The sequence below is a fragment of the Dromiciops gliroides genome, chromosome 6, assembly GCF_019393635.1.
Source record: "Dromiciops gliroides isolate mDroGli1 chromosome 6, mDroGli1.pri, whole genome shotgun sequence".
In the NCBI taxonomy this organism is placed as follows: Eukaryota; Metazoa; Chordata; class Mammalia; order Microbiotheria; family Microbiotheriidae; genus Dromiciops; species Dromiciops gliroides.
The window spans coordinates 211,101,025-211,118,281 of NC_057866.1; the positions used below are offsets into that span (position 1 = coordinate 211,101,025).

The following is a 17,257-nucleotide window of genomic DNA, read 5'->3' on the forward strand; positions in this document are numbered from 1 at the left end:
GGATTGAATTAGATATACAGTGAAATCCCTTCCAGTTGTAAATCTATTATTCTTTTCTACATTTTGTGGCAGTATATATTAAAATAGGCATGTAGAAATACAGATTTTTTTTTTACCCTCATGGTAAACTAAGCTAAGAAGACTTACCCTAATCTATTGGACAATTATTGGCATAAGAAATTTAACCTCTAGTGAATGTTACAGTTTTAAAATAAGGAATGAGGGGCCAGCTAGGTGGTGCAGTGGATAAAGCACCGGCCCTGGAATCAGGAGTACCTGAGTTCAGATTCGGCCTCAGACACTTGACACTTACTAGCTGTGTGACCCTGGGCAAGTCACTTAACCCCCATTGCCCCGCAAAAAAAATAAAATAAATTAAAATAAGGAATGAGGTGATGATAGTATCCAAAGTAGTTCTGAAGAATTGTGTGTATGAGATGGGAACATGCTGGCTATCCAAGGGTAACTTTTCTTTTCTTTTTTTTTTTTTTCTTTTTTTTTTTTTTTGGTGAGGCAATTGGGGTTAAGTGACTTGCCCAGGGTCACACAGCTAGTAAGTGTTAAGTGTCTGAGGCCGGATTTGAACTCAAGTCCTCCTGACTCCGGTCCGGTGCTCTATCCACTGCGCCACCTAGCTGCCCCGTAACTTTTCTATCAATCACAAGTTAAATATTTCTGAATACTCAGTATGCACTTAAGGCACTAGGATCTTTTTGTTATTGGTGAAGTTTCTTTTTTTAAACTAGGTCCTATTAATTTTGGGGGGGGAAAGTGGGGTGCTACATTAGGAATAACTCCTAGGCAATGCTCTAAGACAAGACACTATTGGGGATATAAAATTAATATAAAACCTACTTCCTACCTTCCAGGATGTTTCAGCCTGATTGGGGAAATAAACATATAAACATCACTACCATCATTGGTTTTCTCAGTTCTTTGGCTACTGTTAGTTAATTTATAGTTGTTACTTGTCTTACGTGACTTTCACACTTGGATTAACTCCAGATTTAGATTATGCCTTCCCTGCTCTGTACCCAACACTCTGACTCTCTGTTCTTGGGATGAAAGTTCTAGTGATGGGTGGGACCTCAGAGACTATCCAGTCTAACCCTCTTATTTTACAGATGAGAAAACTGAAATCCAGAAGTTTGGTGATTTGTCCAGGGTAGCACAGATCAGAAGCAGAATATATAACTGTTTGGTGACTCCAGAATAAGTGCCCATTCTGGGGCTGCTAGGTAGTGCAGTGGATAAAGCACCAGACCTGGAGGCAGAAAGATGTGAATTGAAATCCCACATCAGACACTTACTACAGTGTGACCCTGGGCAAGTCACTTAACTCCTATTTACCCCAATTCCTCATCTGTAATATGGAGGCACTCTTGAGAAAGAAATGGCACACCACTACAGTATCTTTGCCAAGAAACTTCATGGATAAAGTCCATCCGACTGGATGCAATTGAATAACAGCAAAGAGCGCTTTTTCTCCTACCATTCCCTGCTAACAGAAGTAACTATTTGAAAATGTTTCTACCCTCCTGATAGGAACTCCATTTTATTCTCATCTGAATTAGTGAGGGGAATAAGTCTTGGATCATGAACTTCCTCTGTTCTTCTCTATCTAACTTAATTAATTGGAATTTCATTAATGGATCAATTAATTGGGATACAAAGAAGGGCAAAAACCTCAGTCAGTCAGAGACTTTTATTAAGCATCTCCCAAGTTTCAGGCCTGGTGCTAGGTGCTAGGGATTCAAAGACAAATGCGGAAAATCATTAGCCTCAAGGAACTTAAAATCGAGCCAGAGTAGTCAATATATGCAAATTTGCAAGTTATCATTGATAATGTGCTGTATTCATATAATCCATGCACTGATCTACTGCCCTTCAAGTCAACTACAGTTATTATTTTTGTTGAAATAAGGGTCAGTTGTAAAAAAAAATTGGATTAAGGTAGATTTCTTCCCCCATCTTAATGATTTTAAAACAAATGATAAAGTAACTCTTATCAAAGCTGATACTGAAACATCAACAAAAACCCTAAACAAAACAGAAAAACCAGAAGAGTGGAATAGAACAGAAATCATAGAAATGACTGAATTTCGTGAGCTTGTAGCTAATAAAAAATGAAGGAAAATTTTAATTAAGGAATAAGTTTTTGGAGAAAGATAGCTAGCAATATGGGGAAAAATCCAGAATCTTACTTTGTAACATAGGAAGGTACTGAAAATATAACACAAACATTAAAAAAAACGGTTAGACTTCTAAAACTCAAACATCTTTTAGCACATTGAGGCCCATACAAGGAATTTGGTTTCTGTATTTAGCCATCATATAGGAAGTCATTCTTTATATTTCTGTTTTAAAATTGAATCCTAAGAGGTCTCAATGGTTTGGTTTTTTGTTTCGTTTTTGGTTTTTTTTGCTTTGGAAAATTAGAGGTATTTTATGAAATGCATGATTTTTACCAACATTTAATTACCCAAATGTTCATTTTGACTGAATTTTAACAGAAAACATTTATTTCCCAGAATTTTTTGAACAGATGAATTACTATGCTGAAGAATACAGACAGGAACCACTGCTAAAACTGTGGGTAGGACCAATGCCAATGGTGGCATTGTATCATGCGGATAATGTGGAGGTAAGTGTATTTCAAATAGAAATGTGCAATTTGAAGAACTGTTGAATCCTAATGGAATACCTATTATGAATGCTCCCTGCATTTCCTGCTATCTGCATAAGTTCATTATTTAGGGAAATACTTGGGGTATTTTAAGCTTAAAAAGGTACATTTGAATACATTGCAACATTAATATGGGGAGATTGAAAAGCAACTAGCCTAGCCCTCTCAATCTATAGATAAGAAAACTGAGAAACGCAGAGGTGATATGAGCTGTCAAAGTTCAACTAGATAGTATTATCTACCAGCTAGACAGTATTATTAAAAATAATGATAGTGGGTCAGTTAGGTGGACAAAGCACCGGCCCTAGATTCAGGAGGACCTTAGTTCAAGTCCGGCCTCAGACACTTGACACTTACTAGATGTGTGACCCTGGGAAAGTCACTTAACCCTCCTTGCCCTAATTAAAAAATTATTGTACTGGGGCAGCTAGATGGTGCAGTGGTTAAAGCGCCGGCCCTGGATTCAGGAGTACCTGAGTTCAGACCTGGCCTCAGACACTTGACACTTGCTGGCTGTGTGACCATGGGCAAGTCGCTTAACCCCCATTGCCTAAAAAAAAAATTAAATTAAATTGAAAAAAATTATTGTACCCATCAATATGCCCTTTGAAGTTTCACAAACATTATCTCATTTTTATCCTCAAGAACAACTTGAGGTAGGCACTATTACTTCCTCCATTTCACAGATGAGGAAACCGAGACTCAGAGATGTTAAGCAAGTAAGTAAATACCTACAGTTGGATTTGAACTCAGGTCTTTCAGATTCCAGGTCCAGGGCTGTATCCACTCCACCACTTAGCTACCAATGTTATAGGAAGAATTTAGACACACGTTGTTCAAATCAAGATTCAGATCCTTGGGGATCACCATATTGGTGTTTGACTTAGTTGTCACCCAATTGGCATAGCTCACTCCAGAGATTAAGAGATCAGCCAGCTCCCCTATAGGTGGCATTATAGGGGGCACTGCCATGTCTGCTCAGAAAGCCTATAAACAGTAAAGTCTTTCTGTTATCTCTTCTCTCTCTCTCTCCCTTTCTTTCTCAGAATTACCTCTACATTCCTTCTTCCCATTTCAATTCTATCTCTAATCATCCTCATCTACTTCTTAAAACTTTTGTCCTTTTAAAGATAGGAAAAGGGCTTTTAAAAAATACAAATTATACATGCTGTTTATTAATACTATATTGATATTTTAATATAATTGCATATAAATAGATAACTATTATTAATAATATACATATTATTTACTAGCACATTAAAATGTTTCTTTGCTGTAATTAGTAAATAAGCATTAGTTAAGCACTTACTATGAGCCAGATACTACGCTAAGCACTTTATAAGTTTTATTTCATTTCATCCTTAGAACAGCCCTGGGAGGTAGAGGCTAATTATTATTCCCATTTTATAGTTGAAGAAACTGAGGTTAAGTGATTTGACCGAGGTCACACAGCGAGTGTCTGCAGCTGGATATGAACTTGGCTTTTCCCTAGTCCAGTTCCACTGCTCTATCCTTTGTATCAGTGCCTGATAATAAGGAGCTCACAGTGTGATGGGGGAGACAATATGAAGTTGGGTTTTTTTTTACAGGAAGAAAAAGTGATTACGGTAAAGCATATAGCAGAATTAGAATGAGGAAATAGAGGTCTGTGTTTAAATAGTTCAAATCCCTGTGTGAGCATAGCTTGATTTCTCAGAAGCTTACTTTTCTCCAAGTACAAATTAAGTTAATTATCCCTATTAGCAGCCAACTGAAAGATCAGTGGAGTACTGTTTCCTAGCTCACTTAAACCAACGAGCCGTATTTGAAAATACCATCTCCTAAATACAGGCTATTCTCCATTTTCTACATTGAAGCAGCATCCCACATTCTTGTTTTTTTGTTTTTGTTTTTTTTGGCAGGGCAATGGGGGCTAAGTGACTTGCCCAGGGTCACACAGCTAGTAAGTGTCTGAGGCTGGGTTTGAACTCAGGTCCTCCTGAATCCAAGGCTGGTGCCTTATCTACTGCACCACCTAGCTGCCCCCAGCATCCCACATTCTTTATGGAGCAAAGCATACAAGAGAAAGTGTTGTATTTGGAGTTGGGAGGACCAGTTGGGTTCAAAACTCATCTCTGATGCAAGCTGCAAGTGTCATAGAATCTCAAAAGTGTAAGGGGCTAGGGAGTATTGTATGTGAGGAATTGCAAGTAGGCCTGTGCGTAAGGTCACAGAGTACGCTGAGTGGAGTAAAGTGTAAGAACACTGGAAAGGTGTTTTGGTTTTTTTTGGTTTTTTTTGCAGGCAATGGGGGTTAAGTGACTTGCCCAGGGTCACACAGCTAGTAAGTGTCAAGTGTCTGAGGCTGGATTTGAACTCAGGTACTCCTGAATCCAGGGCCGGTACTTTAACCACTGCGCCATCTAGATGCCCCCGTTTTTTTTTAAAATAACTATTTCAATATAGTTTGTTTTCTTTGTAAACCTACATATTACATATCATTCTGAGACTGCCTAACGGTTCTATGGAATCAGGAAGATCTGCATTCAAATCTAGCCTCAGACATTTACTGTCGGTGTGATCCTACGACAGTCTCCTTTTTGCCTCACTTCCCTCATCTGTAAAATGAGGACACCTACCTCCCTGAATGGCTGGGAGCATCAAATGAGATAGTAATGGCACAGTGCCTGGCCCATAGTAAGCATTATATAAATGTTAGCCCAAGGTTGTTGTGAAGATAAATGATGTAATGTTTTTTTGTTTTTTGTTTTTGTTTTTTGGTGAGGTAGTTGGGGTTAAGTGACTTGCCCAGGGTCACACAGCTAGTGTCAAGTATCTGAGGTCACATTTGAACTCAGGTCCTCCTGAATCCAGGGCTGGTGCTCTATCCATTACCCCACCTAGCTGCCCCTGAGGTAATGTTTTTAAAAGCATTTAGCACAGTGGTTGGCACTTCCTTCCTAATTCCAGGGCTAGCCCACTCTATATCTTCCTTATTTCACTGCACACATTGTTTATTAAACTGGGGGGGGAGTGGGCGGGGGAGATCCCTGAGATTCTTTCATGGGGTCTGAAGAGATCAGAACTATTTTCATAAAAATACTAATATGCTATTTGCCAATTAAAATACTATTCTCTTTTCCAGCTACATATTCATATATTATACCTCATATACATTCCAATTACACTTCATATACCAAAACAGCATATTGCAACAGATTATATGCATAAGACAGGAAAATCAAGTTGTCTTCTGATATAGAAGACATTAAAGAAATTTGCAAAAAAAGTGAAATACCACTCTTTTAATTTTAATGTTCAAAAATAGTTATTTTTCATAAAAATATGTAAACATGCAATGAATGGGTTTTGTCATTATTTAAAATTAATTCATAAATAAATATTTTCAAAATTTATTAATTTTAATGTCTAATAGGGTATATATATATATATACATATCCCACATAAACAGAGGCGCTCTGGGGTCCACAATAATTTTTAAGAGGGTAAAGGGGTCCAGAGACCAAAAGTTTAGAATTACTGCACTATAAGACGATGTTTCTATTATTGTTTTAATGACTCATTTCCAAATCATGCCCATTGCTACTATCAAAGACACCAATCGCTTGCCTAGTCAACTTGTAATTGTGGAATAGTAATTCTAAAAAACTCTTAACGTTACATTCTGTCCCATGCCTTTTGACCCATATCAGCAGTTTTTTAACCACTATCGAGTCTTTAAAAAAAAACAACAACAACAAAAAAACCCAGCTGAGTTACTTCCTGTTCAATGTGAACAGTTGCCTAACTTTTTAGAGTTCTTCATTTTTTAATGACCTCTTCAAAAATCAAATATAAAACAGTTTGAAAACAACTCTCAAGTGTTAAACAGATTACAAAACAAAAGACAAACAACTTAATTTTTTGGGTGGGGGGAGGGTTTTTGCTTCATTTTAGCAATAACGTTATATTTTCACAGTGTTAGGCGACATGTTAAAGATCAACCCAGATGTAGGGATCAAACAGTCCCTCCCATGTCACACCAAGACTTTACTTGCCTAAACTGTTGAGAACAGTCTGAGGATACTAAGATAACTTTGGGCCAAAACAAACATGGTATCAAAGTGCTAATGATGCTATATGGGCCGGCCACTCCAGTGTATGTCAAAGGACATTGGATTTTGAGTCAGACAGCAAGGGTTTTAATCCAAATCCTGTTATTTACTGTGCGATCTTGGGAAAAATCATGACCTCTCAGGGCCTCAGTTTCTTCACCTGTAAAATAGGTTTCATAATACCTGTCACTACAATATGGGGAGGTCATTGTGAGGAAAGTGCTTTGTAAACTTTAAAGAGTTGCAGACATGTAGATTTCTTTTAATTATTTTTATTGCTACCAGTTTAGGATTCAATGCTATGCTGTTACGTTTACAGGGAAAAAAAATTCTCTAAGGAATTATTCAATAAAGGAATCATAATTCTTGTGAATGGGATATTTGAATGGGTTCCTAGTCTTCCTTCTTCAGGTTTTTTTTATCAGATACCTTGGCCAAAATATGTCATCACCTGGTTAGGCTTTCTGGTGACTGGACCCTCTGCTCTGAGCTATTCTGATCACACAGTGTGTTGCTGGAATCTTTTTCAGCTTAGTAGGAACTACCAGATAATTTTTACTCAGCAAAGATAGTCTGAGGACCACCAAAAATATATGTAAACACTGGCAGAACTCATAATGTGCTTTATAATACAGCAATATTATAAAGTTATAAATAAGAGCTCACACTTCCTTAACCAAAGACTTGTCTTTCAGAATAATTTAATCTGATATAAGGGCAGCTAGGTGGTGCAGTGGATAGAGCACTGCCCCTGAAGTTGGGAGGACCTGAATTCAAAGCCCACCTCAGACACTTACTAGTTGTGTGACCATGGGCAAGTCACTTAACCCCAACTGCCTTAAATATCCAGGGTTATCTCCAGTTGTTCTGATGTATTACTTGCTACTGATTGTCATGACATCAACCCAATGTTATGCATGGTCCTCTTTGAGAATGAAGAGCCAATAACAAATATTTATAGTTATAGTTATGGTCTTGTATTAGAAGAAGTACTTCCACATCTAGAGTTCAGTATACCAGTGAAATCACAAGTCTGGTTAAAGTCAATTTAAAAAATGATTAATTTAGCTTTCATCTCTCTACATGTATGTATGTACGTAGACACACATATGTCCATACACATGTCTGTATCAATGTGCATTTTTTGTTTGGGCCTACACCTTCATTGATGTGAAGTATTCTAAATATGGAAATTCCCTCTGCTGACATAGTATAATGACTCCCCTGTTATTTATAGTCTTATGGAATTTTCTGAGAACATTGAGAGGTTAAATGTATTTAGGTCTTCCTGAATCCAGGGCCACTACACCAAACCGTTTCTGAAGGTTTCCATAACCTGAAGACGTTTTTCTTGTTCTTCATTTAAGGCTCTTTTGTCAAGTTCAAAACACATAGACAAATCCTACTTGTATAAGTTCCTGCAACCCTGGCTTGGCCTCGGACTCCTTACAAGGTATGCTGATGTAAAGATGTCATCCTATTTCTTTTGAGAATTGAAGATTTTAGGAGCTACTGCTATCTACATGAAATGGTTTTTGTATTATTTATATTTATATACTATTTATATTTTATATTTATACCACTTATATGAAGAAAGTACTTCCATATATGGAATCTGCAATTCAACTACTCAACATATCATGATATTGCTGTAACTATGTTTAAAAAGCCACACCCCATTTTTATAGTCTAATTCTGTAATTATGAATATAGATTAAAATGTTTGGGGCTTTTGATATTTTGAATACTTTTTTTCTTCTCAAATTAAAGAGTCTTTTAAATGGGGATTTAAATGAAAATACTTAAATTGTAATATTTCCATTGATTAAACAATATATTAAAATTCAATAGACATTTATTAAGTGCCTCTGTATTAGGTATTGAGGTAGATGCAGAGTTTACAAGATATTTCTTTGCCTTCGCGGAGTCTAAATTATAATTTAGACTCTGATCTAGTGGAGGCAAAGACACAACCACTAAGAAGTATAATACACAGTAAAATATGATATTTGACAGAGGTTCAAAACCAAATACTCTATGCCATGATGGGGTGGGGGGTGGGGAGAGGTAGTTAGCAGCAGGACAATCAGAGAAAGCTTCATAGACTTGATAGCCTAGGGGTTAGGCTTTTAAGGATGGGTAGGGAATTAACAATTCCAGGAATTGGGGTCCGTGTCTTTTGATGAGACAGCAAAACCTTACATTTCTGCATTTCATTCAGTGTTATATTATAATCAGAATCTTATGTATCAGGGTTATAAAATATACTGACGCATTGACATTCTTACAATACATTTAAGAATCTATAAATTTATTATCAATTATATACACATCATATATATGATTAATTATTAATTATAGTTATTAATTATAGATTAATTATATTTGAAATTCAGATCAAGAAGTTTTCAAACAATTGCTCAGATTCATTGCTTTTTTTTTTCTTTCTTATAACAAATTTGCAGTACTGGAAACAAGTGGCGATCCAGGAGAAAAATGCTTACCCCAACCTTTCATTTCACGATTCTGGAAGAATTCTTAGATGTCATGAATGAACAGGCTAACGTATTAGTCAATAAGCTTGAAAAACACGTTGACCAAGAGGCCTTTAACTGTTTTCTTGATGTCACTCTTTGTGCCTTAGACATTATCTGTGGTAAATTCTTATTATTGTTTAATCATGGTAATCAGTTATGGGGGTAGTGTTGTGGAAAAAGGCTAGGTCACCGGAACTAGCCCCAGCCTGGCTCAGAACTGGGCCCTGAAGCACCAGCTCAGTTGGGGGAATCCCTTCCCAGTTTACATCCGTCCCTGGGACAGCAGTATGATAGGGAAGAAAGGAAAAAAGGAAAGAAGAAACTCGAAAGGGGAGGAGGCAGAAAAGAGGGTGGAGAGGATCGCAGAATGCAAGATAAGGGAGTGTGGAAGATGGTGGGTGACTGAAAAACATGACAAATATAAAAAACATAATACAATTTTTAAAAATAGTAAATTATCAAACTCATCAAGTCTATGGCTGTTCTCATGAATCTAACTCAGGCTTTCTCTTCCATTTTCTAGAAACTGCTATGGGTAAAAATATTGGTGCCCAGGCCAATGGTGATTCTGAGTATGTCCGCTCAGTTTTTAGGTAAATACATAACTTTGAGATTTCAAAGGATTTTTATTTATTCAGATTTTTAAAGTTGTTCCAACAGTGATAATTTAATCATGAATATGAAATTTTCTTTTCTGTGGTTCTTATAGGCACTTAGTATGCCTGCATATTAAGTTAATATCTTTAAATAGGCATGCATTAATATAAGAAATTTCCAAGTTTCTGATATCTGCCATTTCTTCTATAAACAGTATATTATTATATTTATGGGTTTCACTTCCACCACCCCCCCCACCCTAAAAAAAAACCCAACTTCATTTAATGTCTCCTTCTGAAGTGGAGGTCACCCTAGGTTCTCAAAGGCTGTGTCCAAGGAATACAAGCTCTTTCTGGTTCTACCAAGTTGGAAAACCTTCCACTCCAGTCCTGGATTTGGGCTCTTGTGTTTTGTTTCTATTGTTCAATCACAAGCTTAATAAAAAGTAGCAGGGGGAGTCTCCATAGCAGGATTGGGATTTACATCAATGGAAGAGGTTGGGTATGCACTTCAATGAAATCCTGGGTCTCATAGAACTTGTTTTCAGAGAATCAGCCTATGTTTATGAGGAGAAAGGAAATTAATTTTAGGAAGGGTGGCACAGGTAGTGCAAATTCTGGATGGGGCAAAGATTTAAACTGACTTAAGGTATGGAATGAATCCCAAGTATGTCCATTTCACTTCTAAACCTGAACACACACATGTTCCCAGTAATTTTGTTTCATAATTCAATTCCAAGCAGCAAACATTAAATATCTGTGCTAGGGAACAATCCCCCTGCCCTGCCCCAAATTACTTTATACACATACATGTGTCTACATATGCATATATATGTATGTGTGCATATGTGTATGTATGATTCATGCATATGTGTGTATATAGCAAATAAAATATTTTTAAAATATATTATATTATGCTACTTTATATTATATTACATTATATTATAAATATTATATTATAAAATATATTTACTGAATACATATAGGATACACAGATAGCATATGCATAATATATGTGTATAATATACACTATATTGTAATATGTATTATATATTATATGTACATAATATATAATAATAGCTAATATTTGTATAGCTCTTTAAGGTTTGTAAAATACTTGGCATATGTTATCTCACTTGACTCTTATAAGTGTGTGGGAGATAGGTGTTATTATTCTCCCTATTTTAAATATGAGGAAACTGAAACACAGAGAGATTAAGAGATTTGACCAGGCTCACAGAACTAAGTGTCTGAGGCAGGATTTGAATTCACGTTTTTACTGTACACCAAGTCCAGCAATCTCTCCACAGTTCTACCTAGATGCCTTTCCATATAGAATCTGCTATTGTTCAGTCTTTTCAGTCGTGTTTGACTCTTCCTGACCCCATTTGGAGTTTTTCTTGGCATAGACACCAGAGTGGTTTGCTATTTCCTTCTCTAGCTCATTTTAGAGATGAAGAGACAGAGACAAACAGGGTTAAGTGACTTGCCCAGGGTCACACAGCCAGGAAGTGTCTGAGGTCAGATTTGGACTCAGGAAGATGTCTTCCTAACTAAGCCTGGCACTCTATCCACTGTGCCACCTAACTGTCCATATATAGTCTACATACCTACATAGTCCATATATACTTACAAGTGTGTAAGTTATGTTCCACGGAACACAAACTCCATGAGGCCAGAACTTTTTCTTATTCAGCACGTTATAAGCTCTGATTAAACGGGTGTGGGCTGATTGACAAGCACTGGCTCTGTTTCCGTACTCCGCTAAGCCCTGAGAATGCCAGGAGGGAATAAGATCCTGCCCTTTCACTCAAACATCTTGCAGTGTAAGGAGGCTACCCGGATATCTATCAAGCAAAGGAGGATGGGATCAGTGCAAAGGAAAGGTCAGGACAGGGTGTTGTGAAGAATTGGAGGTCTGGATTCGGGGTGAAGAATGAAACGTCAATTTTTTGAACATGACCAGTGAAGGAATTTGTTTTGCTCAACTGTATTTTGTTTTTTGTTTATTTGTTTGTTTTTGTTTTTGGTGGGGCCATGGGGGTTAAGTGACTTGCTCGGGGTCACACAGCTAGTAAGTGTCAAGTGTCTGAGGCTGGCTTTGAACTCAGGTCCTCCTGAATCCAGGGCCAGTGCTTTAGCCACTGCGCCACCTAGCTGCCCCCTTCAACTGTATATTTGTTACAGAAAGTTGTTTTTCTTTTCTTTTTTCCACTTTCAATGGGAGTGAAAAGAAGGGAATAGATTTCTATTGATTTTAAAACATTTAATAAAAAATTTTTATTCTGGAAAAAATTCAAGGAAGGAGAGATTACTTGCTGTTGAGGGAATCAGGGGAAGTTTCTGGCAGGAAATGGATGCTATGTTCTTTCCTAGGTTGGATGCCAAGAGAAGGCAGGCACTTGAACAGTTGTGGAATGGTGGGATGAAGTGGGGGTGGGGTCTGTGCCAAGAATGGATCATAGGATCATATATCTAAAACTGGGAGGAACATCAGAGGATGTCTAGACCAAGCCTCTTATTTTCAGATGGGGAAACTGAGGTCTTGGGAACTTGTGACTTGTCCAAGACCACACAGGTAAACATCAGAGGATAGGGTGGGCAAAAGAACAGAGATGAGAAAAGAGTCAGGAAAGATGGTGAGAAGTACATTCTGGTTATAACACAGAATAAATCTAGGGGAACAGGGTGAAATAAGGCTGGTAAGAAAAGTTGCAGCCAGGTTTTTGAGGGCCTTAACCATAGGCTAAGGAATTCATACTTTCTTTAGTGGACAGTGGGGAGCCAAGAAGGTCCTTGAGCAGGAAAATGATCTGATTAGAATGACCGAGTCCTGGAGGTTTTTGAATAGGGAAGGAGTGTGAAGGTTGCTTTGGTAGTAATGTAAAGAATGGACTGGAGAAAGGAGCAACTAGAACAGGGACTTTCTATGTCACAGAGCCCTTTGGCAGTCAGGTAAAGCCTATGAATCCCACCTCAGAATCATGTTTTTAAATGGATAAATTGTAATGCATAGGATTACAAGGGAGACCAATTAGACTGAAATACATTTATCAAAATGTACATTTTTTAAAAATTCATAGGCCCTAGTTGAGGACTTCTGGGGTAGAAATAGGCTAAGGGGGACCTTTGGAAAGCATACTCAATTAATGAGTGGGGGAGGGGAGGAAGGAACATATTAAAAACTGTAAGATTTTCTGGATTTCAAAGGGTTGGAACAAATTATTTCTCCTCAATGACATAAGAGTTGAGCTCAGAGGATTTTCTCCCTTTCCTGGCTCTGTTAAATGAATCCTTGTTCATATATAGCTTGAAGGTAAGAAATGGGATAAAAATCTCAGGAAGTCCAGTGATTACATTAGTGAAGGTGCTAATGATACTACTATTACTACTACTACTTCTTCTTCTTCTACTACTACTACTACTACTTTTGCTGCTGCTGCTGCTGCTGCTGCTACTACTGCTACTACTACTACTACTAATGATAAAATACTATGTGCCAGGCACTTTGCAAATTCATCTCATTTGATCTTTACAACAACTTTGGGAGGTAGGTGCTACTATTATCCTCGCTTTATAGTTGAGGAATACAAAACAGACAAAGGCTAAGTGACTTGTCCAGGGTCACACAGAGCTCATAAGTGTGAAGCTGCATTTGAACCCATCTTCCTGACTCCAGGACCAGTGTTCTATCCATTGGGCCAACTAGATACCTAGCAGCAGAAGTTGTGAAACAAAGGTGACTCATTAAAAAAAATTTCTAGTTGGGAAAATGAATGGACTACATTGAAGTCAGTATGGTAGGTAGATGACTTTAAAGCTAGGAAGATCTGGGTCAAGTTCTGCTTCTGACATAGATTGCCTATGTGGGCAAATCATTGGACCTTTGTGTCCTGGGCAAGTTCCCAAGACTGTATGTTGCAGAACAGATGCTGACATTCACTGGTAGAGATAGCTTCCTCATTCATTGTCCCAATGAAATGAGTGCTCCAAAATGGAATCATTCATTTTTTAGATGTTTTTTTCTTCCTACTTGAAAAAGCTGTAACAGCAATAAAAGTTCAGGAAATATATTTGTCTCCATAACATACTACAATAGTTTATCCAGAATTTTCAGAGAAAGGGCCATTTTGCAATGTAGCCAATGACATAAGGAATGGAAAGGACATCGGACTTGGCATCAGATGGACCACATGGGTTCAATGACCAGATCTGACATTAACTGACCTATGGCACGTTGCCTATAGTTGCCTCCCCTGAAAAATGAAGGGGTTGGATAAATGACCTCTGAGTTTCCATCTGTGTTTGAATATCTTTGATTCTATGATATTTCAAGAAGTAAACCTTGTCTATGACATCTATAGAATGGGTAGCTTCCTATTTATCCTTTGTTACTGCCCCCTTGTCATAGACAAGTGAGTATTGTAGTGAGTGGGATATGCTTGGTCTTTGGGGACTCCTTTGAGTGTCTGCTTAGCAAAGCAGAACATGGGCAGAGAAAACAAGCCACCCAACCCAAATCCTGTTTGGGTGATCCACTGTATGCAGGGGAAGATTTGAAGTGTAAGAGATTAGCTGGTACTCGGGAGTCCCTGTAATGGTGGTAACTATGATGGGGATGGGGAAATAACAGTGGAAGAGTACCTCAGCTTTTCTTGAATTCTCAAGTCTGTCAGTGAGCAGTGATGGTTGTTGAGAGAAGTAGTCCTGGAGTAGCTGGGTTCGAAACCTGGATCTCACTCCAGGTTCCAAAAGGTTACCTCTGTTGACCTCTCTCAGTTTCCTTGGCTATAAAATGAGGGGGTTAGACTAGAGGATAGAAGGTCCCTTTCTGCTCTAAATATACTAGCCTGTGAAATTCAGGAAGATGGAAGGTCTTGATCCAGCTTCTTACATGAAATCCTACCTCAGCTCTCTTTCTGTTCCTCACTTCACCTTTCCCATTGCTTCCTGTGGACTCTCTATTTCAAAGTGAATGAACCTGTAGATCCTCAGTTTGGTCAGTCAGTGAGAGTTGCGTTATTTTCATATTCACCTTGTTTCAGGATTGTATCCGACATCAGCTACTCTATCAGCCACCACCATAAAATAACATCTCTTTAAAAGGCACATACATAGGGGCAGCTAGGTGGTGCAGTGGATAAAGCACTGGTCCTGGATTCAGGAGTACCTGAGTTCAAATCCGGCCTCAGACACTTGACACTAGCTGTGTGACCCCTGGGCAAGTCACTTAACCCCCATTGCTCCGCCAAAAAACCAAACCAAACCAAAACAAAACAAAAGGCACATCTATACAGACACATACACACACACATAATATATAATTAATGCAGAAAAACATTTAATATGAAAGTTAGTTTTATGCTTATTTTCATTTAAGTGAAGATGCCTTATTTATTTCTATTTTATTAATATATTTAGATGTCTCATTTACACTGAGACCAAGAACCAAATTAGTGCCTTTGTCATGATTAATAATAATAATGATAGCAATAACACTTAGGGGGATAAACATAAAGAGATACTAACTTTGATGTACCCTTTGAGAACTGTAAAATGGACAGGATTGGGATAGGATTTGAAAAATAATCTAATAAAAATTTGTACGATATTAAGAAACCCAGAACCCCTCATCCTAAGGCAGCTCTAGAAAGGTTAATCCTTCTTCACCCCAAAAGAGGAACAGATTGTCACAGAGCACATGATAAGCAAGTAAAAAACTCATACTTTGGGAACAAGCAGGTATCACTTCACTAAAAACTGGTACATGCCATTGACTTTGTTGTATGCATGTACATACATAGGTAGGTACAAATACATGCATGTATGCATGCACATATATGCATGTGTTTATACACACATGAATACATATACATATGTCTGAAAGTGGTTTACCTTCAACTAAAACTGAAGTAAATAATCAGAAGACCCTCCCTGGACAACATCCACATGAACTCAGCCAATGCTATCAACAAAGATACGGAGAACAAAGGTTGCATCACGTACCAGTGTCTGTGGGAGCCCAGGGATTCATGATGCCAATTCAGGACCAGGTCATTGATCTCAGAAATTATAGAAGGGTTATCCTTATAGAGACTGAACCTAGTGATTGTTGTCTATTCTGTCAGGAAATAATATATACTGCGCTACCTATCACTGAAAGCTGTAAAAGTTTTGTGCTTATCGGATACTTAGTGAGACATGGCCTGCTAGCTAGTATTACTTATCAGAAGTCATCAATCTTTCATGAACTGACAGATAATAAATCTCCATGATATAAATAAGGACCCCCAAATATCTTTGATAACCTAGCCAATAGATTATACCAGCCCCTGGAACATAATTATAGGCTTAATGGTGGACCATAATTGGTCAAGTATAACATTGATCTCATAAAAACTCAAGAGGAATATTTCTAACCGAGGTTGCCATCCCACATATTCATTACCTCCAAGCTACATAGAATGAAAAACTTTCAAAGTATAGAGACATAGCAGAGGAAATCAAAGTCATGTGAGAACAGGATGAGGTGCCTATTGTCCCCATAACCTATCTGCTACAGCTTCTATACCAAAGATGCCTTCAGTGAGTCCCACGAGGCTGAACTTGTGTCCTCATATTTTTATTAAACTATTAAAAAGTTATTTTAGCTTCTTTGCCATAGCTGATAGAACATTAAATATAAAAGAATAATAGCAAGATAGTGCCTTGTCTCAGGACCACTTCTTTGTGAACCTCATTGTAAAAAAAGATGAAAGTGGAACAATGATGGTGATGAAGATGATGATAACTTGTCTCAGCCATTTCTATCTTTAAAAAGCCATTGAAGTGGGGCAGCTAGGTGGTGCAGTGGATAGAGCACCGGCCCTGGATTCAGGAGGACCTGAGTTCAAATCCAGCCTCAGACACTTAACACTTACTAGCTGTATGACCCTGGGGAAGTCACTTAACCCCAATTGCCTCACATCAAAAAAAAAAAAAAGCCATTGAAGGCGCAGCTAGGTGGTGCAGTGGATAGAGCACTGGCCCTGGATTCAGGAGGACCTGAGTTCAAATTCAGCCTCAGACGTTTGACACTTACTAGCTGTGTGACCCTGGGCAAGTCACTTAACCCCAATTGCCTCACCAATAATAATAATAATAATAATAATAATAATAATAATAATAATAATAATAATAATAATAATAATGATGATGATGATGATGATGATGATGATGCTGGCTGACATTTATTTAGGGTTTGATTATTTGCAAAACCCATTCTGTATATCTAATCCTAACAATCACTTTGTGAAATGCCATTGCTATCAATGCACCCTTTTTACAAATAAAAACAAAAGAATT

At 37.7% G+C, this 17,257-nt stretch overlaps 1 protein-coding gene across 1 annotated transcript in view; it reads left to right on the forward strand.

The window, feature by feature from the left end:
• LOC122732679 (cytochrome P450 4V2) overlaps nt 1-17,257 on the forward strand; it is a 33,232-nt gene that overhangs the window by 3,126 nt on the left and 12,849 nt on the right. Inside the window, exons 2-5 of the mRNA XM_043972986.1 lie at nt 2,532-2,644; nt 8,148-8,233; nt 9,246-9,436; nt 9,841-9,910. Coding sequence (XP_043828921.1) covers nt 2,532-2,644; nt 8,148-8,233; nt 9,246-9,436; nt 9,841-9,910 — 460 coding nt within the window. The remainder of the gene's footprint in view (nt 1-2,531; nt 2,645-8,147; nt 8,234-9,245; nt 9,437-9,840; nt 9,911-17,257) is intronic.